Source organism: Haliotis asinina, chromosome 4, assembly GCF_037392515.1.
Source record: "Haliotis asinina isolate JCU_RB_2024 chromosome 4, JCU_Hal_asi_v2, whole genome shotgun sequence".
NCBI classification, from domain to species: domain Eukaryota; kingdom Metazoa; phylum Mollusca; class Gastropoda; order Lepetellida; family Haliotidae; genus Haliotis; species Haliotis asinina.
Window position 1 is genome coordinate 78361573 of NC_090283.1, and position 27655 is coordinate 78389227.

The 27655-nt window shown below is 40.1% G+C and overlaps 1 protein-coding gene across 1 annotated transcript in view; it reads left to right on the top strand.

Moving 5' to 3' along the window:
* The window catches only part of LOC137281934 (regucalcin-like), a 53268-nt gene extending 26382 nt beyond the window's left edge, over positions 1–26886 (top strand). The window contains exons 5-6 of the mRNA XM_067813660.1: positions 25548–25691; positions 26478–26886. Of these exons, the coding sequence (XP_067669761.1) occupies positions 25548–25691; positions 26478–26671 (338 nt within the window). The 3' untranslated portion in view covers positions 26672–26886. The remainder of the gene's footprint in view (positions 1–25547; positions 25692–26477) is intronic.
* The last annotated feature ends 769 nt before the right edge of the window (positions 26887–27655 follow it).

Here is a 27655-nt window from a genome sequence, read left to right on the forward strand (position 1 = left end):
CGTGGTGGCTGAGCGGGCTAGGCGGCTGACTTTGTGTGCTGGCGATTAGGTGCCTGACTCTGAGGGTGCGGGTTCGAATCCCGGATGGGACTCAACCGAAAAAAAGTACTAGAATTTGTACTTTACCAAGAAAGTGAAATCCCAAACATGACATATGTCAACACCATGTTAGTATATATAAAGACTGGTTGTTTTGTTGATGGATACACACAGACTTGCACTCAGAATTGCACTGGGGTTGTGTACATTGCTTATCGTCATCGTCTGTTTGTCAACATCTTCTAACCTACAATCTACAGCTACAGTCAAGATTGACACTTTCTGCCTACCTGCTGTCTTTGGAAACAAGCTCCATTTACTTTATGAGGTGTCAGTGTAAATGCCAAGAGTGTGATGAGTTAATGTTTGATATTTGTGACCCATTGCCTTAGATCTGTGCCTCAACTGCATTCCTCATCCTCACCTACTTCTGAAATGCCATGTGATTGTTCAGTCTTGACGACAAGCATGTTTTATGCCCTTTGTACGGAAATCGCTCGTGCAAGGAACAATAATCACAATTGCGAAACTTCGTGCAAAACACATAAAAATGCTTCTGGCTGCATTATGACAAAAGAAACATGATGGTTGCGTTCTATATGATCAATGTTTTTCAATAATTTTACTAGGTAGAACGGATATTTGGTATTCCAGCAACAGTTACACCTGTGTAGTTTCCTCTGCTCGTCAGTGTAGTACAGAAAAGTTGCATGATGAAGGCACATTTCCTTGATTTGTAGTGTTTCGTTCAATGTCTAAAGGTGAAGGAACACATTTTATGGATGATCGACTTCTTTGTTTTCACATTGGCGACGTTTCGGTATGGATTCTTATACCATTTTATGGGAGGACAAGGTGTAACAGTTTATATACGGGTACATGAGATATTGCTGAGGAGATTAACGATAACAGCAACATAATTGAGGAGATGCGATAACAAAAACATGAAAGGATAATACTATATATGACTTATCATCAAAGAGTAGTAACTCTTCAGGTCTTCTTGATAAGTTTGACAGTTTGTCATGTGGTGAACAAATTATTCCCAGAGAGCAGCTTATTAGTACACACGGTGAGGATGTTGAAGTGCGGAAGTTGGCTAGTAAGGCTGTTTCTTTTGAGGAAATGAGCAAGGTTTCAGTTTGTTATTGGCACCCGTAGCGAGCTACAACCTCGTGGTGGGTGCTGGGTAACGCGAAGAGCTTGCCGACACCCCCTTTGTGGACCCGGGGGCATATCTGGCCCACCAATCCGTTTGCCGTGGGTTGCGGCCATGTGGCGGTGGAGGACGGGCGTCTGGGGGTTGAGAGCACTGGGGGCCTGTGACCGCGTTCCCTTTGCTCAACACACCCCTTCGACCCTTACTTCACCTAGACGGGAGGTTGAATGGGCCCGGTTCAACCAATCGGCTGGTCATGCCAAGCCCTGTGTATGGACTGTATTTATGTCAATGCACAAATCTTACTTGGAATTGTTTGATTTTTGGACTTGGACTTATTATTACAGTGCAATGATTTGGATTTTGAAATGTGTTAATATGTATTTTAACTTTGCCTAGAGTCTTATGCCAGACGGCGGTGGCTCATGGGCCAATCTGGTGGATTAGTTATTTATAATTCTTCCGCTAGAGTATATTATCTGAGTATCCTTGGTGCTGCAAGTCGTAGGCCAACTTGTTTTAGCACTGACCGTGTGATACTCGGTGGTGGGTGGGGAGCTCAGATGAAGAACCATACTAAATTACCCATGGCTTACACAACCCCCCTAAAAAGAAACAAATGTCACCTTGACTATGATGATGATGATGAACCTCGACCGTCCAGTTCAATCGAATATTGGCCACGATTTCTCGTTATGGAAACTCTTGACAAATCACCTATTAAATTAAACCCTTTTGCAGTATGAAAAGGTATAAATGATATGGTATTGCGTGTGAGGTCGGAAATGTCAGACGATTACGTTCAGGCTCTCTCCTTATAGAGTGTAATCGAAAACAACAATCCACCAACCTGATGTCTACCGAGTTGTTCGTTGGAGTTCCGGTCTCAATTTCCCCTCACAGGACTCTGAATACGAGCAAAGGGATTGTCAGAGAGAGAGATCGACTGTTTCCTGATATGTCAAAACTTGATATCGCGGCAGAAATGAATGAGCAAGGAGTGATTTTTGTCAAAAGATTTACAACACAAATAAACTCTTAAACTAAACCTACTAATACTTATCTTTTCCATTTTTCTTTACCAACCATTACAGAATCAGTTAGAGCAGGATATTGCAGTCTCAGTGTTGATACCTATATTCCTAATCCACTGAGATGTTTCAAATGTCAAAAGTATGGACACGGTGTCACTACCTGTACTAACTCGGTAACATGCGCTCATTGCAGTGAGAAAACTCATGTTACTGAGGATTGCAATAACAACATTGAAAAATCTGCAAACTGCTCTGGGACACATTCATCTTTCCCGAAACAATGTCCCATCTGGATTCAACAAATGGAAATAAACAAAATTAAATTCACTCAAAATATTAGTTTTGCTGATGCCAAGAAACTTGTTCTTTCCCCAACAGACCAGACCACTTCTTATGCCTCAGTTACGAGAATACCCTCTGCCGTCAGCCACAAAGCAACTGTATCCACTTCATCAATGGAGTGCCAAACTGATCTGACATGGGCGGATACAGAGAAGCCTGGAATATACACACCCAACCAGTCGACCCAGGCCGCTGAATCCCGTCCAAAAACACTTGCTCCATTTCAACCACGGTCATCTTCTCAAGAACAATCGTCCTCATCATCATAGCCTATGCCTAAACGTCAATCACAAAATAATGGGAAAGATATTACCAAAAATAAAATCAAAACCAAAACTGACATACAAAAATGTCAAAGTAGCAGAACCTCCAAAGGTTCAAATGACACCATCAAACTTTTTAATAAGTTTGGATCCTTAGAGGACATGGATGTGTCCGAAAACATCCAAAGTAGGACACATAGCATATCGCCCTCAAGGAAATCAAAGGCTAGATCCCCAATAAATCCCCCCAAGAAATAGTTTCTTCATATATTATACAGTGGAATTGCAGGGGCCTAACGACTAATCTTAATGAACTTCACCTATTAGTCCAATACTTCACACCATCAACATTCTGCTTGCAGGAAACGTATCTAAAGCTGACAAATACTTTTAACAGACGTCAATATAATGCATATCATCACTTTTCCCCACCTGGTGATAGAGCCACTGAAGGATCTTCAATTCTTGTAAGACATGATGTTATTCACAGTCCTGTAAAACTCAAAACTAATCTTCAAGCGGTTGCTGTGCGAATGACTTTGACCATTACGCTTACTTTATGTTCATTGTACATTCCATCTTCATCAACTCTTATGCAGGCTGATCTACAAACTCTCTACGATCAATTACCCAAACCATGTATGCTCATGGGTGATCTAAATGGGCACAACCCACTCTAGGGTGGTGTAGCAAGGAATACAAAAGGTCAGCTTCTGAAGGATTTCATTTCGAATAATAATTTATGTATATATAATGATGGTACACATACATATTTACATCCTGGCACAGGAACATATACAGTTCTTGATTTGTCATTAACTGACTCCAACTTACTAAATGAATTGAATGGTCAGTCCTACTATACTAAAATCTGTAACACCATCTCAGTGAGTGAGTGAGTGAGTTAATATTTTACTTCACATCGGCAATATCTCAGCCATATCGTGGCGAGAACAACTAATATCAAAATCAATTATATGTCTACTATAAAACCTGTCAACGAAGGACAGTAAAGCAACTAGAATATCACAAATGGAAAGACTAGCATGGAAAGTTAAACACAACATCACCATTTGGACAATACACTATAAAATCAGGCTATAGATCGCCAACAACAGAAGGTAGATCACCATACTAGGGGCCATGGGGACTTACAGTACCTTTGCTACCTACATGGACCCTAACTGGATTTACACCATCCCTTCAGCCGCTGGCGAGTGTACAATATGCTAGCCAAAATTAATTAAACAACAGGAATACTACGACTAAAAACCTGGTAGAATTAAATTTTCTATCAATGTTTTGGACTTACGTACCCTCTCAGGAGGACAATAAGTTTACAATACTTCAACCCCCTTTGAGGGTACAGCCACCAACAATTCTAGTTACGAATCCAAACTACCAATTATTACAATACATCTTTTTACAGAAACATATTGCTCAAAACTCAATAAAAAAATCAATTTCTTTTAAAAAACCAAGAATTAAATGAAAACTAACGCTGCTAAAAAGATCCTTCATTGTTTGAACTGTAAAATACATATCCCTTGTGATGGAGAATTCAACACAGTCAAGCAGGATATGCTAGACCGTAACTCTCTCATCACAAGGGATACAAAAAGGAGGATCCTCACCTTTTAACAGGTACGCATGAGTATATCTAGTGTGGCCAATACGACATCGTCGTAGAATAACCTCTTTAAATCTCGACTGACAACCCAAGTGGATCCAATGACTGTAGCACAAGCAACTGCGTCACCGTCCTTGGACCCATCTGTAAATAAGGATTTATAATTGTTATATTTATGATTCAATTGATTATATTCTTGTTTATACTGTACTTCATTGGTTTCTGATTTTTTAAATGTCGTTAATGTTAGGTCAACTTGTGGCCTAACCAACTGCCAAGGGGGAGAAGAAAGAAGACGGGAGGGAGCTATATTTTCCAGCTCAATGCTGGAATCAGCAAGAAATGGTTTAATTCTGAGCCCAAGAGGCGGAACAGGGGAAGACATTTTGTTATGCAAATCTTCATAGAGAGGATTAAAGACACAATTAAATGCGGGATTAGACTCATAAGAAGCTAATTTTGTAATATATTGTAAAGATAGTTTGATACGACGTAAGTTGAGAGAAGGCTCATCAGTTTCGACGTATAGACTGTCGATAGGACAGGTTCTAAAAGAACCAAGACAAAGTCTTAGGCCTTGGTGGTGAACAGGATCAGGTAGTTTTAGGTTGCATTGACAAGCTCCACCATATACGATGAAGCCTTTAATAAATCGAGTGCCTTCAGGCATTTGGCTTTAAGGGATTTAATATGCGGCAAAAAGGTCAAATGTGAGTCGAAAATAAGTCCCAAGAACTTGGCCTCCTTGACCACTTTGATTGGTGTACCACTGAGAAAGAGTTCTGGGTCTTTATGGGGTTTGTATTTACGACAGAAGTGTATACAATTGTTTTTTTATTTAGAAAATTTGAAGCCGTGTTCAAGACACCATTTATCTATTTTGTTTAAACACAGCTGCAGTTGCCGTTCAATAGTATGCATATTCTTACCACGGCAAGAAATATTAAAATCATCCACAAATAAAGATCCATCTATTACATCGTTTAAAGCTTTAAATAAACTGTTGATCTTTATGCTAAAAAGAGTGACAAACAAAATACTACCTTGTGGAACACCCTGATTCTGAGTGTAATGATCAGACAGAGTAGAACCCACACGGACTTGAAATTGCGTGTTATTTAAAAATTTGCCTATGAATTCAGGCAAACTACCTGGCAAACCAAAATCATGTACATCTCTTAAAATGCCATATTTCCAGGTTGTGTCATATGCTTTCTCAAGATCAAAAAAGACGTGTAACCAAAATATGCCCCCGTGTCCACAACGGGGATGGCGAGCTCTTGGCGTTACCCAGCACCCACCACGAGAAGGTGGCTCGCCACGGGTGCCTGTAACACCATCTGATGTGCCTCCATCGTCAAGATGGAATTTTAAAAAGGCTAACTGACCTTTATATGAAAATTTGTGTGCTGCCAGGCTTCAACCTGAATATTTTATTGATGCTCCTGACGCTATCAGACGGTTTTCTGATGAACTAAAATTTATAGCTGATGAATGTATACCAAAGTCCTCTGCAGTTCCACACATTCGAAAACCGTGGTTCAACATCAGTCCAAACAAGCTAGGAAGGCAAGGAAAAAAGCAGAACATTATTTCCGTCGCCATCCTTTGGTGCATAATTTAAATAAATTTAAAATTTTAAATGCTAAAGCACGGCGTACTTTTAAACAGAACAAACGCCAATCTTGGCAAAATTATGTATCTAAAACAAATTCTCGGACACCCATGTCCAAGGTATGGAATATGGTCCAGAAAATTAAAGGTAAAGGTACTAAATCTACTGTCAATCATCTTAAACATGGAGATCCGTTACTTACTGATAAATCAGATATCGCAAATAAACTGGGAGAAACCCTTGCTAAACACTCTTCCGCTTCAAATTATTTACCTAAATTCCAGCAGTATCAAAAACAACAAGAAAAGAAAACTATTAATTTCAACTCAGATAATGGGGAAGATTATAATGAAACTTTTTCTATTCATGAACTCCATACTGCTCTTGATCAAACTCATGATACTGCTACAGGAGCTGATAACATACATTATCAACTCCTGAAGCATTTACCAGAATCCTGACTACAAACTCTCTTAAATATTTTTGATGATATTTGGACATCGGGTAACTTTCCTCCCTCATGGCGTGACGCGATAGTAGTACCAATACTTAAATCTGGACGTGACCATACGGATCCGTCCAATTATCGACCTATTTCACTTACTAGCTGTGTTTGCAAGACCACGGAACGCATGATAAATAATCGACTTGTTTGGTACTTGGAAACGAATAACCTTATCACAGATATACAATGTGGCTTCCGTAAAAACAGAAGTACTGTCGATCACTTAGTGAGTTTAGAATCATTTGTGGAAAATGCGCTGATTAATAAACAACATGCTGTGTCTTTTTTGATCTTGAAAAAGCATATGACACAACCTGGAAATATGGCATTTTAAGAGACTTACATGATTTCGGGTTGCGAGATCGTTTGCCTGAATTCATAGCCAACTTTTTAAATAACAGGCAATTTCAAGTTCGAGTGGGTTCTACCCTGTCTGATCATTACAATCAGGATCAGGGTGTTCCACAAGGCAGTATTTTGTCTGTCACGTTGTGTTTAAACAAGATTAATAAATGGTGTCTTGAAAACGGCTTTACATTTTCTAAATCGAAAACTAAATGCATATATGTTTGTCGTAAATACAAACCACATAAATACCTTGAACTGTCTCTAGATGGCACCCCAATTAAAGTTGTGAAGGAAGCTAAGTTCTTGGGTCTGATTTTTGACTCACACGTAACGTTTTTTACCGCATATTAAGTCACTTAAAACTAAATGCCTGAAAGCACTTGACTTGTTGAAAGTGGTTTCAAATTCTAAATGGGGAGGGGATCAAGCTACCCTTCTCCATCTATATCGATCTCTCGTGCGTTCTAAACTTGATTATGGCTCCATCGTCTATGGTGGAGCCTGCAAAAGCAACATAAAACTGTTAGATTCAGTCCATCATCAAGATCTCAGACTATGTCTTGGTTCCTTTCGCACATCACCTATAGACAGCTTGTATGTCGAAGCTGATGAACCACCTCTTGAGCAGCGCCGTATAAAATTAGCCTTACAGTATGTAACAATACTATATACAAATCAATCAAACCCTGCATATAACTGCGCTTTCAATCCTCTGTATGTGGATTTATACAATAAGAAATCTGCTCTTGTTCCGCCTCTTGGTGTAAGAATAAAACCACTTATTTCTGCTGCCAGCATTGAGCTGGAAAACATAGCTCGGTTAGGCCACAGGTTGACATAGCATTAACGACATTTATAAAATCAGAAACGAATGAATTACAGTATAAACAAGAATATAATCAACTGAAACATAAACATAGCAATTATAAATCCTTATTTACAGATGGGTCCAAGGACGGTGGCGCTGTGGCTTGTGCCACTGTCATTGGATCCAGAACAATATCGTCTAGATTACCAGATAATAGTTCTATTTTTACAGCAGAAGCTAACGCCATATTAACAGCTCTTAAATATATTCAAAGACACCCTAAACATAAACAATATATAATCTTTTCAGACTCTCTTTCTTGCCTTCAGGCTATCACAAATATCCCTTGTAAACATCCACTTTTAATTGAAATTATTGAATATTATAATAATCTTGCCACTGGCCAATACGACATCGTCTTTTGTTGGTTACCCATCCATGTAGGCATTTGCGGCACCTACTTGGGCTGTCAGTCCAGATTTGAAGAGGTTATTTTATTTATATTGGCCATACTATATACACTCATGTGCACCTCTTGAAGGTGAGGATCCTCCGTTTTGTATACCTTGTGATGAGACTGCTTGACTGTGTTGAATTCTCCATCACAAGGGATATGTATTTTACAGTTAAAACAATGAAGGATCTTTTTACCAGCGTTAATTCACATTTAATTCTTGGTTCTTTAAACGAAATTGATGATTTTTTGGTGGAATTTTGAATATTATTTTGTGTAAATAGATGTATTTTAATAATTGGTAGTTTGGATTAGTAACTTGAATTGTTGGTGGCTGTACCCTCTAAGGGGGTTGAAGTATTGTAAAATTATTGTCCTCCTGAGAGGGTACGTAAGTCCACAAACGTTCACAGTAAATTTCAGTCTACCAGGATTTTAATCGTAGTATTCATGTGATTTTAATATCGGCTAACTTTTCGGCAGCTGAAGGGATGGTGTAAATCCAACTAGGGTCCATGAAGTTAGCAAAAGTCCCCATGGTTCCTAGTGTGGTGATCTACCTTCTGTTGTTGGCGATCTATAGTCTGTTTTTATATTGTATTGTCTAAATAGTGGTATTAGTTTTAACTTTCCATGCTAGTTTTAATTAAAATTGTGATATTCTAGTTGTTTTACTGTCCTTCGTTGACGGGTTTTTATAGTGTATATATGCTCTTTTTCATTGTTGAATGTTCTCGTCACGATATGGCTGAGATATTGCCGATGTGACGTTATATATTAACTCACTCACTCAGTTTGTTATTACCGCAAGGATGGTGTTCTGATGAGGAAATATCGTTCGATGGATGTTCCTGTGGAGGATGAATGGAAATTGCACCATGAAATTGTGGTACCGAAATTATTTCAAAAACATGGACTTGTAAGTCCCATGACAGGGCATTTGGGTGTAAACAAAACTTGTGAGAACATTTTGGCACATTTCTTTCGGCCCAGTTTGGGACAAGATGTGGCTGAATTTTGTAAGACCTGTCATTCATGCCAAATTGTTGGAAAACCAAATCAGAAAATTTAAAGTGCAGAAGTTGGCTAGTAAGGCTGTTTCTTTTGAGGAGGTTAGCAAGGTTCCAGTTTGTTATTACTACAAGGATGGTGTTCTGATGAGGAGATATAGATCGCTGGAGGCTGAAGGGAAATTTTGTCATCAAATTGTGGAACTGAAAATGTTTTCAAAGCAAGTACTTTCATTGGCACATGAAAGTCCCACGGCAGGTCATGTGGGTCTAAACAAGACGTGAGTAAACTTTGGCAAATTTCTTTTGGCCCAGATGTGGCTGAATTTTGCAGAGCCTATCGTGCATTCAAAATTGTTGGGAAATCAAATCAGAAAATTACTTTGGCTCCCATACCTATTCCTTCTGCTCCCTTAAAGGTTCATTCTCCTCTAAACATGCATTTATCAGATTATTGTGTCGCTTTGAAATAGCTATAAAATGTTGTTAATGAACAATTTATACTCCAAAATGTTCCTTATTATATGACAGTGTCAAAACAGAGTTTACATAAATTATAGAAATCGGATTTAATTTCTTTCAGGCCCTTAAAGTTTACTTAAATATGCATATCTCTAGCCAACAGAGCAGTTACAGTTACAAATCTTCTGAATATTAGTTCATAATGTTGTCTCGATAACATGAGAATATGTTGAGTATTATTTAAATACTTTAGGATATCAGTGTTTTTCAAACCAGGCTCAGAGGTAGGTGTCGCTAAAATACTTGACATATACGTTAACTAAAATTGCACTGCATAATAAAATCAAAATTGAAGATGTAGAACATTAGTTATAATGTCATCTCAACTGCAAATTAATGCAAAACAATATTTAACAATCAACCAAAACACGCATGACTTCACAATATTTTTGTTTTTGTTCGAGTCCTTTGAACTGTAACAAGAACGCGAAAATATCAACAGATACGTTATGTATGTTGTCTCCCATTTTTGAATGAATCGTCCTATATTCCCCGACTCTCATATATGACCAACTTGCATGGAGTCTGGTGACTAATAATAATAATAACTAGGTATTTCTATAGCGCTAGTATCCATTTTAGGAACTTCTGAGAAGCGCTTTTGGAGCTTGCACAAAGATTAAAAATATGTTTCGGCGAAAAGGTGGGTTTTCATCTTCAACTGAAAAGTAGTTAGTTCTGTGGTAGCTCTGATGTCCTGTGGAAAGCTGTTCCAGAGAACAGGGGCTGCTCTGGAGAAGCTGCAGTCGCCAGCGTGTTTTGCTGGGTTTTGGAACACTGAGAAGATTTTGTCCTCTTGATCTGAGAGCCCTGGGTGGTTCATCCTCATTTATCAGGTCTTGTATATAGGGTGGTGCCAGTCCATGTGTCGCCTTTAACACAAGTGTGGGGATCTTGTACTTGATTCTTTCTGCAATCTTGAGCCAGTGTAAGTTCTTTAAAACTGGACTAATGTGCTGATCCTTTCTTGTCTTGGTCACCAGTCGGGCGACTGCATTTTGACATCGCTGAAGCTGGTTAATAAGGCGCTTCGGGATACCGTACAGCAATGCATTGCAGTAGTCCAGGTGGGACAACACACAGGACTGGACTAGAGTGGCAGCAGTCTCTACATTCAGGTATCTTTTTACTTAGCTGATGTTATAGAATGTGGTTTTACAGACTTTGGAAACTTGAGATTCTGCACTCAGATATGAGTCAAAGATAAAACCAAGGTTGCGCGCTTTGTCACTTGGAGGAATGAGACATTCTCCAATCATGAGGTCTGGAAGGGTTAACGTGCTTCTGATAGACTTTGAACACATGACGACAAGTTCAGTCTTCTCACTGTTCAACTTGAGAAAGTAAGTTTGTAGTCATCCACCTCTTGATATCTTCATAACTTCATGCGAGTGAAAGCATTCTTGACTGATAGACTCTGTGATGGTTTAAATGCCAGATAAAGTTGACTGTCATCGGCGTATCAGTAGAATGACAGATGATGCATTCGTGCAATGTCACTAAGAGGGGTTGTGTAATTTGTAAAAAGAATCGGTGCCAGCACAGAGCCTTGAGGGACGCCATATATAAGAAGAACTTTACTGGCGATACTATCTCTGATTTTCACAGACTGGAATCTTCCAGAGAGATAGGATACCAGCCAGTCTAAGGCACTGCCCTTGATGCCGAATCTATGCTGGAGAGTGTTCATAAGAATGCACTGGTCAATGGTATCAATCGCTGCGAAGAGGTCGAGTAGTACCAGGATGGCAGCCCAATCTGAGTCCAGTGATTGCAGTATGTCATTGTGTACAGGGACAAGTGATGTCTCTATGGTGACATCTATATGCTTACATAACCTCTGCATACATGTTTCTCATGATATCTTCAGAGAGTCTGGCTGCAACAATTCTCTCAAGGAACTTTGAAACAAAGGATAAATTTGAGACGGGTCAATAGCTTTTAAACACATCAGAGTCAAGGTGAGGCTTCTTGATTATTGGTGTGATCAGAGCAAACTTCATTGCCCGCGGAACGGTGGACTGTTGGTGCGATTCACTGACCATGTATGTAATCATGGGAACAACTTCATCAATGCACTCCTTCAGGAGCCATGTTGGTACAGGATCCAGTGAGCATGATTTTGTAGGACTCTTCATGATTACCCGTCTGACTTCATTGTCAGTGGTAATGTGAAAGTTCAACATCCCTTCTAGTGCCTGGACATTGTCAATGATGGGGTTGTTTTGGGAGACTGATGCTGCTGATAGTTCAAGATTTTCACGTATACTCCTGATCTTGTCAGAAGAATTCAGAGAAAAAAGTTGTGTATTCTGTGTATTCACTAGGAAGTGTCTGAGACGCTGACTTGAATAGGAGTCTATTTGAAATCCGATAGACATCATTTTGCCCTTCAGCATTTTCGATAATGTTGTCCAAGTAGCTCATTTTAGCTTGTTCAACTAGAGCTGTGACGTCATTGCGTGCTGATGAATGCATCTGTCTGTGAATGGCCAGGCCACTGGATCGCATCTGCCTCTCAAGTTTCCGACGAAATCGCTTGGATGTAGGAATTATACCATGCCTCTCTGGTATGAATTGTTACCGTACGGGTAGATACGTTCAACAATGTCACGAATATTCTTTTCGTAATGTTCAAAGCATTCATCACGATCTGAGCAATGGTGATTTTCAACAACAGTTTTAATCAGATCAGATTTGAACTCTGTCAAAGCAATGTTTTTCCATTTCCAAAATGAAGTTTGGCATCTTGGTCTCTTGGGCACTCTGAAACTGGCAATAGCTATGATTGCATAGTAATCAGACACAACAGAATGATCCATGCCTGCATTTCTAATATCTAGTTCATCGTTTTTCATGATCACAAAATGCAAGGTGTGGTTTTTGACGTGGGTTGGTTCACCAACATGTTGAACTAAATCAAATGCTTCCAGGAGTTCCAAGAAACTGGCAGTGACGTGCTAGTCTATTGTCCTCCATATTAATGTTAAAATCCCCACAGATAAGGAGTTTTCCCGTTGTCATATTGAATGAATCTAGAAGCGAGCTGAAGTCAGTAATGAAACATCCTCTTCCTTCTTTGTCTTCGGAGAGTGAGATTCTTCCCAGAGGTCTGTACACCCCAGAGACAGTCATAGTTTGGTCATCAGACTGTAGCTTTATAGATAGCATTTCCAAAGTGTTGTAGGTATGTTGTGGTTTCATTAGAGAACCCTTAAATGAGTCATGATTGCTTATAGCTACACCTCCGCGCCTTCGCTTGGGTCGAGGTGCATGGGTACATTTCCATCCGTGGGTGTCATCTGGGAGATAACAAGGCCATCGATATCCCCTTCCCGCAACCATGTCTCTGTGATTATTAGAACATCCAATTTATTGTCCAGAATAAGGTCTCTGATGGATCTGTTTTGTCCATTTTAGCTGTTTGAGTTTTCACTGACCTGGCATTTAAGACGCAGAATCTAGTTTGCTTTGTTTTAATAGGTGTTGAGGGTTTGCCTGTATTGAATACATTTGAAGCATTTAATTTTGACTTTGTTTTGAGTCCTCCAAGGCACCCTCTCAGTAATTCCAGGGTTGACAAAGGTATTCTGTGATGATTTGTATTCATTTTCTTCAAATGACTGAGTGAATAGACCAACATGATTGCACTCCAGGCCAGTGTTACATAAACACTCATTGTTCTGTACCTGGGGTACTTGGCTGGCAATCAAGCGAGTGCTGGAGTCATTGATTCTGTCACAGAAGTATTTCCTGTATCAAGGACTGACGCATGAAAAGGAACGTCACCAATCTTAAAGGTATAAACGTGTTATGCAATCGTACATCATCACCTGTTTAAACTTTGTAAAAATGCATGCTATCTTCGATTTATTTTAAGTTGCCATTCTAGCTAGTGCTTACTTTATTTTAAAATTGCAGCTATAATTAGCTCACTTCATTTAAATGCAATGATGAATTACGGAGGTCTTTCATGGTAATGTACCTTTTGCATCTGGTAACGTACCTGTGCACATTTACCACTGCACCTTCTATCAGATTTCACCAACTTGGGGTGTTATAGCAAGAAATTGTAATTGTAGATGATCATCAACGGATTTTTATTTCAGATTCATACTGTCATGGCAAAAAATCGAAGCCCGAAATTCAAAAAACCAATCGCGAACACAAGAAAAAATCTGATGATTATTTCTTGGCCGAAGGGCGTCAACGCCAAGCAAAATACAGAGTTCCAGTCAACAGAAGGGGAAAGTAAACAAGCGTCGCAAGAGAAATATGTAATATTGCTTGAAATACAAATTGACTCAAAAAAAATGACACACATGACAATCAAAACTGTGCGAGTAATGTAAACACAACAACTCAGTCAGAAACGAGTTCTTTCGACGTGACCTCTACCGAACACTGCAATTCTCAGACAAGGTCATCCAGTCAGCAAAGGCAGAAGATGATCTAAATCATTAAAAACGGCTGGCAGTGAAATAAATCAGTTGAAAGAAGGCTCGAAAATGAAACATCAGAAAGGTTCACGGGTAGAAAAACGCTTTGAAAGAATGACGGAAATGTTTACGGTTCCACCCACATCAACGGTAACCACAAGACTCAGTAGTTCGGTCACACAATCAGACCTTACTCTGACGTATAAAACTGACGCATAAAATGCTGGAATAAATCGCTTCCGAAATCATTGGTGAAACAAATTGATTTTGGAAACTGTCTACTGTCAGAAATACAATCATCATTTGAAGAAAATTCTGAGCAGATAGGGAAATCTATCATCCGGAGAATCTTGCGTGGTAAGATTCTTAAAAAGTATCGGTTTAAAAAGCGTCTCAACAAAGAAACTGGAGTGTCTCTTCATCATGATGGGGTTTGTGCATCAAAGCATGTATCAATCTGCCCAGGTCGACGCTAAGTGCGCGTGGGATCTCTACTTTGAGCGTGAGCATATCAGCAGGTGCCTGCCAGGAAAGAATGATTCGCATATTGAATGATTATCTGATGACTCTACATGAACCGTTTTTGTCTGAACATCCTTTTTTTAAAGTTGTCCTTCTCACCATTTTGCAAACTCAGACCTCGTAAATATCAAGGAATAAATGTCTGTGTACAAAACATCAAAATATGGCAGTGAATGTGAAAACTTTGATCAAGCATGGGATCAACATATCTCCAAGTCCTGACGTTGTAGGAAGGTCGACATCAAAGGAAGGCATGGAAGGAAAACTGACACTCTTGAAGGATGTTGGTGAAGTTGAATACGAGGAATGGAAATCTTTGAGTGTGGACATGGTAAAGGTCCGTGCGATGGGATAGGGGGGGCATCGAAACATATGGCAACACATGCTATCAAACAGAGCAAAGCGACAATTCAGGATGGCCGTGATTATCACAAATGGGCATCTCAAAATGAGAAAACAATCCGGTATATTTACTACTCCCAGGATGATTATGATGCTGCAACAGCCAATCATGCCTCACTGAAATCAAAGACAGTCCCTGGAACTATAAAGACCCATGCTGTAGTCTTCTGGAGACATAGTTATCTATGTTCGAGAGACATCTTGCTACTGTGATAACTGTCAGAACTGGAATCGACCATGTGACAGCTAGATTGCCCATGATCTGACATCAGTAACAACCAGTGTAAGTGTACCAAACGCTTCAGCTACTACCGAACTACAGCAGCCCACATCATCAGACATACCTGGGGTTCTGCCAAAAGATTCTGAGTCTACACCTATACAGGTTATCTCACACTGTCCAAATGTGGGGGGTATGCTAGCTGTGGTTTCCAGGAAAAGTACTTGAAGTTGATGCAAATGTATCCTTCAAAGACAAAGAAAATCCGACTGCAATGGTCATAACATCGTGACGCTATATGGTGTACATTCCAACACAGAACCATGCCAGTTGAAGTAACGTCCCTTGGGCGATCCAGAAGATACTACACAGTGGTGCCATATCTTGTTCAGTCAGTCACAAATGCCATGGCCACCATGTGAACAGATACGTTACTTACTTTAATTGCTGTTGTATCATTATGGGTTCCTTGGTTTTGGTGTAGCATTACCCTACGCTGATCTACTACATGCTTGTTTAAAAGGTTAAATGATTGTTGCTTTAAATGTGTACATATCATAGAGAACCAGATACATGGTAATTTGGTTCCTTGCATCTTCTTTGATCATTTTGTGCTGTTACAACTGTGTATTTTCTGTATATTTTGTTGTTAATTAAGTAATAATTATTATTGGGTCACAATGTTTAGTGTTTTGAATAATAGTTGTCATAGGTCACATTTCATATAATCAATGATCCACATTTTTAGGATTTTGGCAGCAGGCTTGTCCGGGAATTATCTGCCCTTGACTTCTTATTTGTTTACTTCTGGGAGACATTGTTTCCAGGGCATTCTACAGTGTTGGCGATGACAGTAAGTGCACAGGGGCTTGTAACGCTGAAAACAGACATCAAGGTATATATTGTCCCGAATGGAGTATTAAGTACTTTATAAAAGGAAAGGGATGTAACGAGGTCAACACACCAAGTTCATTTCAGGGCAAATTCAACAATGATCACTGCATACGAGGGTTGGCTGAAAAGTTCTCAGCCTGAGTGGTTTTTCCCCACCAGGTAGAGACAGGTGTTTGCCACCAATGAGGACAATCATTTAGTGAATCATAGACACAAGAACTACAAACGTACTAATAGTTTTGTCTCAACTACAGCTCTTTTGGTAAACCTACCCTCTGAAATCATCAGAAATGGACAAAACTGAGTACAGGGCAGTCATCAAGTACTTGCAAAAGAAAGGGATGTCCCCAACACAGATACATGCTGACATGGTCTCCACTCTAGGGGATGATGCTCCTTCATTTTCCACAGTAAAGAAGTGGGCTGCAGGATTTAAGCGTGGCAGACAAAGCCTTGATGATGACCCACGCTCAGGAAGGCCTTCAACAGCAACCACTCCGAGTGCTCGATATGTTGATGGATGATCGACGATTGACCACTCGATATGTTGCTAGTGTAGTGGGCATCTCTCATGAGAGGGTTGAGCATATTATCACCAACGAATTAGGAATGACTAAAGTTTCTGCAAGATGGGTGCCAAAGTTCTTGACAGCAGAACAGAAACGTGTCAGGTTCCAGACGTCCCTTGACAATTTGAGTCGTTTTGAAGCAGATCCCGATGATTTTGTGGCACGATTTGTAACCATGGATGAGACCTGGATGCATCAATTTCAACCAGAAACAAAACTACAGTCAAAACAGTGGAAGCATCCTGATTCACCAGCTCCGAAGAAAGCCAAGTCTGTTCCTTCAGCTGGAAAGGTGATGGCATCAGTCTTTTGAGATTCCAGGGGTAATCTGCACATTGATTATCTTGAAAAAGGTCAAACTATCAACGGCAGATACTATGCTGATCTACTGAACCAGTTGCGAGAAGCAATCAAACCCAAACAACGAGGGATGATCACTAAAGGTGTCCTCTTCCACCAAGACAATGCGCCTGTTCACAAATCGGTGGTGGCCATGTCAACAATCCGCGATTGTGGCTTTGAACTCATTCACCATCCTCCTTATTCACCTGATTTGGCTCCTTCTGTGACTTCCACCTGTTCCCCAAAATGAAGAAGGAACTCGCCGGTCGCCATTTTGCAAGTAATGATGACGTCATTTCCACTGTGACTGATTTTTTTAGGGTAGCTGAAGAGGATTTCTTCCTGACCGAGATTCGGGCCTTGCAGCATCGCTGGCAAAAGTGTGTGAACTTGGAAGGGGACTATGTAGAAAAATAAATTACAAACGTGAACTTTGTAACTTTTTTTCACAGTGAGGCTTAGAACTTTTCAGCCAACCCTAGTACATCCCTACTAAACTGCATACACTTTGAAAGCCAACAGATTTACCTACAAAATAAGACATAGATCCCAAAAATCAAAGCAGTACTTCGGGTGCTAGCGTCTTCGGAACCTCGAAAAATCGTGATTTTTCGATTCTGATCTCTGCTCAGAATTGTACCGCTAACCACAGGCAAACTGTAGCGCAAGTGGTGTTGCGCAGCGTAGAGAATATGACCAGATATAGAGAATATGATTCTCTGTTAATCTACAGAGAATTAAAAAAAGCAGCAGCAAAACTAATCTCAAGAACAAAACTATTTGACCACATCCCCCTAGTTCTCCGATCTCTCATTGTATGATGCATCAGCTTCAAGATGATCCTCCATAACTGCATTTGTGGTGATAATTCCTCATCTTATGTCAATAAGCTTGTATTTATCCACAAACCCAGACAATATCCTCCTTACAATGAGCAGTTCCTTCTCTCCTCTCCACTCAGGAAAACCAAAATGGGTGATACAGCGTTCCATTATAACCCACCATCTTTGGAGTAGTGTTCTGCTATCACTCAGGATGCCTATGACCACAGCAAAGTTTAAACCGGATCTGAAAATTTGTCTCTTTTTGTAAGCCTGTCAATAACTGTCACTTGGACAAAATATCAAAATGTGACATGGACAGCTCTTTGGAACATTATCTTTTTGATCCATTAGTGTTCTCAGAAAAGGGTGTAAGCAAGCATTATGAGCCTGCAAAGCCATAATTCATACCTTGAGTAAGTGTGTTAATGCATGACATTGTAATGTAAATGTATTAACTACTATGATAACTACGTAATTTAATTCTGTTTAATTATACAAGCAAATGAACTGCATTCTATGCCTCTGTCTTTTCCAATGAAAATAGACTTTGGGGGGAAATGTGATGAATTTGTGGAACAAAATGGATGTATGTATTCGTTTGTGCCAAGCGTAATTCATACCTTACCATGGATATCTCATCAATTATAAAGACGTCTGTGTGGCATAATCTGTCTCTTGTCCTCTCATCTCGGTCCAGAACTTGCTGCAGTTCTTGAATTGAATAGCGGCCGTCCTTAATACCAGAAAAGCGATGAATGGTTATAGCATTCTGGAAGAAAAGTGTGTATGGCTTCATTATGATTACATCACATAATATTCACAGATCACCTGTCAATAATAACTGCTCCGTCTTAAATACAACAAAATTTGGGGCATTACATATGTGATAATTGCTCAAAGATGCTGATAACTAAACGTTCTACTGCCAGACAACGTTATAAATATGTGGCTACTAGTATGAACATGATGAATAAAGTGTTCTCGCACTTACGGAATAATTGGTACATGCAACTCCTGTTGTGCATGTCACGACAACTTGCAGGCTGTTTCGTTTCAGTTCATCATTGATGTGATTGACTAGAAATGTCTTTTTGACGCCAGCCTGACCAAGTATCGCAAAATTATGTCGCGATAAGGCTGTTTTCTGTCTGTCAGTCAGTGTCATGATGACATTGTCGTCTGACCATGCTTGCCTACATTCTTTGTGTACACTCTTGAGTTACCTCCCTTGGCCGGCCTATGAGAGGGGAGGCTAATTTCGGCGCGGGCTAGGCGAAGGCCAAGGCCGTCAATGGCGGAGGGGCATGGCTCAAGCCCGATCGCGATGCATAATCACAGATAAATTGATTATGACTGTAAGGTTTATGAGTCTTGGAACGACTGGCGATTAGCGCGGAGACAGGTGCCATCGATTCAGCGTCTTTTGGTTCACGGTGTGCACGTACACGATGCAATAAACATCATATTAGGTAAGTTAGTGGTACAAATTCTGAGCAGGGATTTTGGCTCGGAATCGAAAAATCACGACTTTTCGAGGTTCCAAAGATGCTAGCACCCGAAGTACTGCTTTGATTTTTGTGATCTATGCCTCACTTTGTAGGTAAATCTGTTGGCTTTCAAAGTGTATGCAGTTTAGTAGGGATGTATGCAGTGATCATTGTTGAATTTGCCCTGAAACGAAATTGGTGTGTTGACCTCGTTACATCCCTTTTCTTTTATATATACACCTGGAAATTAATCAAGCAACACCCCAATTTTTTCTATTGGAGCAACTTTGAAGTGTTCTGACAATCAAAATATGCCGGGTTGATATAGTTTGACACTTTTTTATTCAACAGACGATCTCTGACAAACAACTTAAAGGGAAAAAGTATCAAGACTTTGCTTTATTGCAACGAAATCCAAATTCTTAAAACTGTCTTAAATTCATGAAAAAATGGACACAATTTACTATTCATCCACAGACGTTGTTGTCAGGTGTATTAACACAAATGTCACATGGAAAGAAAGAACAGTCATCTGAGAGTCTGCACACCGACTTTCATCAATATCTAGTGTGTCCTCCCTGCGCACGCACCACCGATTCCAGACGCCTCCTCATTCCTTGGATGAGTCTCCGGATCTGATTCTGGGGGATCCTGTTCCACTCCTCATGCAGGGCAGCCGTCAATTCGTTGAGATTATGGACTGGTGGGTCTCTCTGCCTCACACGACGGCCAATAAAGTCCCACAAATGTTCAATGGGGTTGAGGTCAGGGCTCATGGCAGGCCATGGAATTCTGTCAATTGCATTTTGCCGCAAAAAATCATTTACAGCATGCGCCCTGTGAGGTCTAGCATTGTCGTCCATAAATATGGGTCTCGTTGCCAGAGGATGGTTCTCAAAATGAGGTACCACAGCCCTGTCAAGAACCTCCTGTTGGTAACGAACACCGTTAAGGTTGCCACGGATGGTAATGATATCCAACTTGCAGTTCATGGAAATGCACCCCCATACCATAACGGAACCTCCCCCAAAGGCCACAGTCTCCTGGATGTTCCGTGGAGCCATTGCTGTGTTCCTCTGCCTCCAGACCCGAGTACGACCGTCCACCATGTGCAGCAAGAACCGGCTCTCATCTGAGAAATGGACCTTCCTCCAAGAGGCAATGTTCCAGTGCAAACGGTCATTACACCAGGCCAGTCGGGCTGCCTTATGGGCTGGAGACAGTCTGGGTCGCTTGATTGGCCTCCTTGCCCGGTATCCTGCAGCTTTCAGACGATTCCGAACAGTCCTGTTCGAGATGGGTCTCCCTGGAAGCCACTCCTGTCTCAACCGAGAGCTCGAGTCGAAGGACCTGCGCCGTACAAGTCTCAGTAAAGCTCTGTCCTCCCGGACTGTGGTCTTCCTGGGTCTTCCTGCTCTAGGCAGGTCTTTAACTTCATTAGTGGCCCGGTATTTTTTCAAAAGTTTTGAAATTATGGAATGATGTCGTCCGATTTGAGTCCCGATTTGTCTTAGAGACATACCAGCATTCCTCATGCCGATTATTTGCCAACGAGTGGCCTCTGATAATTTCCTACGTGCCATGACATTGAAATGAATGAAAAACCGAATGCAATCGACAACCTGCGCTTGTAAACACCCCAGGGAAAAAGTGCATTTTTCGAAAGTTGAGGTTAAAGCAATGCACGTGCGCTGTGCAAGCTTCACGCGCGTCATATCAACCCATGAAAAGCTCATGCTGTATGTCAATACATCAAAATTTAATAATCAATCATCAAAATTACTTCGTTACACTTTGTTAAGTTTTTATGTGTCTTTGAATTTGGTGTTGCTTAATTAATTTCCATATGTATAGTTCTTAATACCCCATTCGGGACAATATATACCTTGATGGCAGTTTTCAGGGTTACAAGCCCTTGTGAGTAAGTGCTCGCACTTTCGGGAAACGACTGAAAGTATATGTAAAGGCTAGTTGCCGTGTTGTGTGTGGCACACAGACATTCATTCGCTGGAGTTTATATCTTTTTGCCTCTGCTAACACTTCAACTTCGTAACCGCTGTCAGACTGATCGTTGTGTTACATTCTGCACAACTGTTTCTCTCTCACACTAAGACTTTGGTGAGTTTGCTATATTATATTTTGCCAAAGATTTTGTCTCATTTGTATTGTATTGAAATCGGTATTGTGAAATTGACTTGTGACCTTTGTTAACTTGTTACTAAATAATATAATATCTCAATATTTTAAATTTGTCTTTGTTCTGTTTTGCTGGTTCACAGGGGATTTCATACATTGTTTCTCACGGTAAATTCTTAACCATATGAGTCCGCAGACAAATGTGTCGTGGGGAAAATTATACATTAAACAGAAGAAGGTGTGAGATACTGAGTTGAGTTTTACGCTGCACTCAGCAATATTACAGCTATATGGCGGCAGTCTGTAAATTATCGAGTCTGGACCAGATAGTGGGGTGATCAACAGCATGAGCACTGATCTGCGCAATTGAGAACTGATGATGTGTCAATCAAGTCAGCCGAGTCTGACCACCCGATCCCGTTAGTCACCTGCTTTCGACAAGCGGAGTCGCCTTTTTACAGCAAACGTGTTGATGAAAGCCTATTATACCCCGGACTTTCATGGGTCCACCTATAAGAGGTATTTTTGATTGTCGTGGTCAACTACCTAAATGAGCGGGTTAAAATTTAACATCACATCGGCAATATTTCAGCCATATCGTGACGATAACATATTTGACCAAGAAATGGAATATATAATTATTATAAAAACCTGTCAACGATGGACAGTAAAACAACAAGATTATCACAGACAGGTTTTTAAAACTCGTAATTAAATATAAGGCAGTTTAACTGTAGAGGACGATACAATCTGGCTACAGATCGCCAACAACTGAAGGTAGATCACCATACTTATATTACTTTTGCTATCTACATGGACCCTAGCTGGATTTACACCATCCCTTCAGCCACTGGCGAGTGCAGGAAAATTTAGTGGAACCGTTTAGGCATAACCGTTTTAAGGTTTTATTGTATGTAATTTGTCAATAGCTACTTGAGTAGCTACTTTTGTATCAGATCACGGATATAAGATCTAATGGTAGCTTTATGATCTGAGTATGGAATAAGAAGTGGTGTCACAGATTTGTTGAGTGCTACCTTGGGAGCAAAATCGCCCATTGTTACCAGAAATGCCATCGTGGCTGAGTAGCCAACAAAAGACGATGTCATATTGACCAGTACCAACAAGCCATTGCGCCACCATTCTTGGATCCATCTGTCAATGACGATTTATAGGTACTGTATTTACGTTTTAATTGATTAAATTCTTGTTTATCTTGTAATTCATTAGTTTCTGGGTTTTTTAAATGCTGTCAGTGTAAGGTCAACTTGTGGCCTTACTAACTGCCAAGGAGCAGAAGAAAGTAAACGGGAACGAGCTATAGTTTCTAGCCCAGTGCGGACAGTGTGACCAATAGAAATTTAGATATTGACAATTTTCCTACACCTAAAAAAACGTGTTCACCTCTAGCATGGTAAGTCGCCCACTTCCCTTCACCGCTCCTACGGTGTGTCACGGTGTTATTGACAATAAACAGGGTGGATATGCATCTCCTTTCTTACTTGCTCTCTACCTTAATGACCCTGAAACCCTTTTTTATGTGAACACATGTAAATGTACGTTGTACTGTAAATTGTTTTATTGAGGAACAGCTTAGCATTTACATAAAAGTACTAGCACTATTGTATGCTGATGGCACTGTTGTGTTATCGAAATGTGCAGAAGAATTATATTTAGCATTGTTTCGTCATAACTATACTTTAACGTCATATGTTATTATTAACCAGTGATATCTTCAAAAGGTGAATAGTAGTATGGCTATTATAACACTTAAGTAAATAACTTTATAAATAAATTTCTAAATGTCCCCCAACATGTAAACCCTGTTCTCGTTGTAACTTGTCAGAGCCTCTGAGTGATGTCTTTCAGCCATAACGTTGCATTGCAAGTTTGCAAGTACAGCGAAGGCTACGTTCACTGAACACAGAAGCCTCACGATTTCAGCCTTCCCGGCCATGAACCACACTGTCTCTGACCACAAACTCAAACATGTTGTCTTCTATTTGTCTACAGCCCAAATCACCTACAGTCTTAAACAACATTTGATGGTCTGTTGACTGTTGATTCAAGAATGAAAACACACGTAAATCTTCCGTCCCTTGTGGCAAGCGCTATTTAGAGGGTGCCAATTAAGCAATATATTCTACAATAATAAGCCTATTATTCCCTGTCAAGGGTTCATGTATTAAACCCGGTGCTGTAAGTCAGTGTTTGGTAAACGTTTGTTTAATCCATGATGTAATATCGGTTTATGTCATTTGTGTTTATTCAAATCGTGACGGGAAAATTATTTACGCTTCTGTGGATAGTAAGTAAAGCATATACTTAAAACAGTATTTTGGGAAAAGTTACTAGTCATACTGGGCGCAAACAGTTTATATAAAATTTTGCCCCTTGGGACAAGAAGGATACAGAAGGAGATGACTGAAGTTATACTAATATACAGAATTGATTCCCAGTTGATCGCATAGGACGACAAATAGGAAACACTTATGTGTACTTTAAACATGATATCAACTTGTGTCAACTTGTATCAAAAATGTGTGTTTCTTCATACGTCAGATGCAGTTACAGTAATTTGAATCACAAATGCATACTATCAAAATACTGCTCATCCCTGCATTTCTCATGAATAAATAATGTCAAATGCATGAACACCTATGTATGCCTGTAAGAACTCCAAAAGAACAAAAGATGAGTGGAATACTGATAATTAGGTCTATACGATAATGGGAATCATTAGATAAAGGAGAAACTGAAAAAAGCGGCAGTAAAATCGTTCCAAACATTTCCAAACCTTGTAAATATCATCTTTCCAATTTTGGAAAGATGATATTTCCAAACTGTATATTTTACAAACCACTTCTTTCTTCTCGTGTAGGTGGTATGACGACCGGAAGATTGACACACATTCGCATATCAACTGAAAAAAGAAGTATTTTTCTATTCCTGACTTTTTATTTCAAATTACGTGCCGAGGTATGTTTATAACAAGAGCTATGGATAAAAATAAAATAAAATAAAAATGTACTTAAAAGTTGTTTTAACTTCGTACAGTGGAATCTTTGTGTAATGAATTCCACTGCTTCAGTATGCATTGGGATGTGAATGGAAAAAGCAAGAAATCGAAACGGGGGTTTTTTGTGAGTGAGTGAGTAAGTGAGCGAGTGAGTTAACATTTATCGCCACATCGGCAAATTTCAGGCATATCGAGAACAAATAATCATTATATCATAGATAAAAAAAGTAGAAATTAAAAACCTGTTGTCAAAGAACAATAAAACACATCAAGGTACACTTGCTTCTTATCGCAACACGATGTCATTGAATAGAACAATACACTAAGAAAACAGGCTGTGGATTGCCAAAGGGTGAAGGTAGATCACCTTACTAGGGACCATGGTGACTTTCAGTGAGTGAGTGAGTGAGTTAATATTTAACGTCACATCGGCAATATTGCAGCTATATCGTGACGAGAACATTCTTGAAAAGAGGAATTTATGCATATAGTAAAAACCAGTCGACGAAGGACAGTAAAACAACTAGCGTATTAATAAGAATTAAAACTAGCTTGAAACGTTAAAACTGATATCACTATTCAGACAATACAATATTAAAACAGGCTATAAATCACCAACAACTAAAGGTAGATCACCATACTAAGGACCATGGCTACTTTCAGTGTTTTCTACATGGATCCTAGCTGGGTTAACACCATCTCCTCAGCTGTGAGCAGTTTAGACAAGTCTAGCCCTACATTAAAAGGACACATATTTTACAATTAAACATGTGCTAAGAGTAAATATACTTTGAATGACTTACTCAGGGACTCAGGAGTACATCAGTTTTACAATACTTCAACCAACTGAAAACTCCACTTTACACAAAGGCTATATAAAATGTTTCACTGACATATATGTGGTTTTACAGACGGCCAAAACATGCATCTGTTCTAGCAAGGGATCCTTTTCTTTTTGTTTCAGGCAACAGGAGAACTGTAGCAAACTTTAGGTCTACTGAAATCCCAGATAAGGGTGTACCTGATGGAATGACCGTTGATACTGATGGGAAATTGTGGGTGGCCTGTTTTGAAGGTGGGAAAGTGGTTCGACTTGATCCCGAGACTGGTACGTGAACATATGACGAAAGGAAAATTTGTAGAAAAAATGGCCAAACTAATCAATGTACAGGCAAAAGTTAAAGAATTGTCAATTCCTGAGAAAACATTTGAGTGCTGATCGACGTACATTTACTGCCAGCAATTTGCAGATGTTCTTGAAACAACACTTAAGCTGGTGTATATGTAACTGCATCTTTGGTATATTTCTAGATGCATGTAAAGCCAAAACATACCCCTGATGGATTTTTGAAACAAAGTACTTAAAATAATTCTGGCTGATAAGTAAAACAGAATCTTCTTGTTGGATATGGAAAGGGGCGAGTAGTCATTAATGGCTTCAGATATCATGACACAGCCAGAATCCACCACGAGAAATAACTGTCCAAATTTTGTTTTACCCCGAAGAAACCATTGGAAAAGATCATCTCGGCTTCGTCGTTCATTTGTTTCATAAACCCAATCTAATCTTCTCAAGAACATAATCGAGACTGAACATCTGGGACTGGCATGGACTTTCTGTATATGTATTGGAACTTATTCAGCAACTGACGCGAACAACAGGAATAGGTCGTCAGTCTCGGCGACTATTTTGCATGGCGTTATATTCCTTTTGTGTTGATCGTTGCTCTGATTGTAATCATTGGTTCAAGTGGCATTAGACTCGATTACAGAGTTAGAGTAAGACATAGTATAGCTGCAATTTTGTTGCGTGTGTGATTATCAACACAACATACTCATCAATGTGGGGAAATATCCTCCTTGGTTAACATGGAGTCATATTTTGTCTGTCCAGGAAAGGTCATCCGAACTGTCAAATTCCCATGCGAAAGGATAACGTCGTGTTGTTTCGGAGGTAAGGACTTCACCGACCTCTACGTCACATCAACGGCCCCGCCACAACTGGAGAAAACACCATTTGCTGGGTCACTCTTCAAGGTCACTGGACTAGGAGTCCGAGGGCGTAAAGCCAACACGTTCGCTGGATGAGGAAGAGGCTCGTACATTATTTGTAATGAAGGTTTTTAAGTATAGTGTATAACCGGACTGCTTTTAGCAAGATATGCTAAATGGAACACGGGGATATGTGCAGGCCCTGCCATAACCATAACTTGTCTTCAAAACCCTGGTATTGGTGCTCAGACTAAATCACGGTCACTACATATTTTGAAAACACATATGCAATAAAGGTGTTCTAATTACATGACAAATGGTAGCTTCCTTGTTTGTAAGTTTAAAGAGGTCCCTGAATAGTGAGTGAGTGAGCTAATGTTTAGCCTCACGTTGAAACGAGAACAATTTTAATTATTGGACAGAACCAAGTGGACAGAGATCAAAATGTGTTTAGTGACCTGCAATTAGCGTCTGCACTAACCAACATGTTCACGATATACTCTTTTGATTTGGGGGCAAGTGTTGCTCGACGGGCACCCGTGGCGAACCACCTCCTCGTGGTGGGTGCTGGGTAACGCTAAGAGCTCTCCGACACCCCCGTTGTGGACGCGGGGGGATATTTGGTCCACCAGCCTGTTTGCCGTGGGTTACGGCCTGTGTCGGTGGAGTCTGGGGGCTGAAGGCACTAGGGGCCTGTGACTGCGTTCTCTTTGCTCAACACACCCCTTCGATCCTTACTTCACCTAGACGGGAGGTTGGATGGGCCCAGTTCACCCAATCGACTGGTCATACCAAGCCCTGTGCATGGAATATTTATATATTTATCATTGCACAGGTATGATCTGAAATTGATGTAATTTTGGTATTGGTTATACTGTCAAAAACATGTTTGATTTGAATTATGACGTTTAGAACTTTGCCTAGAGTCTTATGCCCAGAAGGCGATGGCTCATGGGCCAAGTTGGTGGATTAATTCTTCATAATTCTTCTGCTGGAGTATTTCATCCGGGTATCCTTGGTGCTGCAAGCTGGAGGCCTGCTTGCTTTAGCATTGTCATTGTGATACTCCGTGGTGTGTGG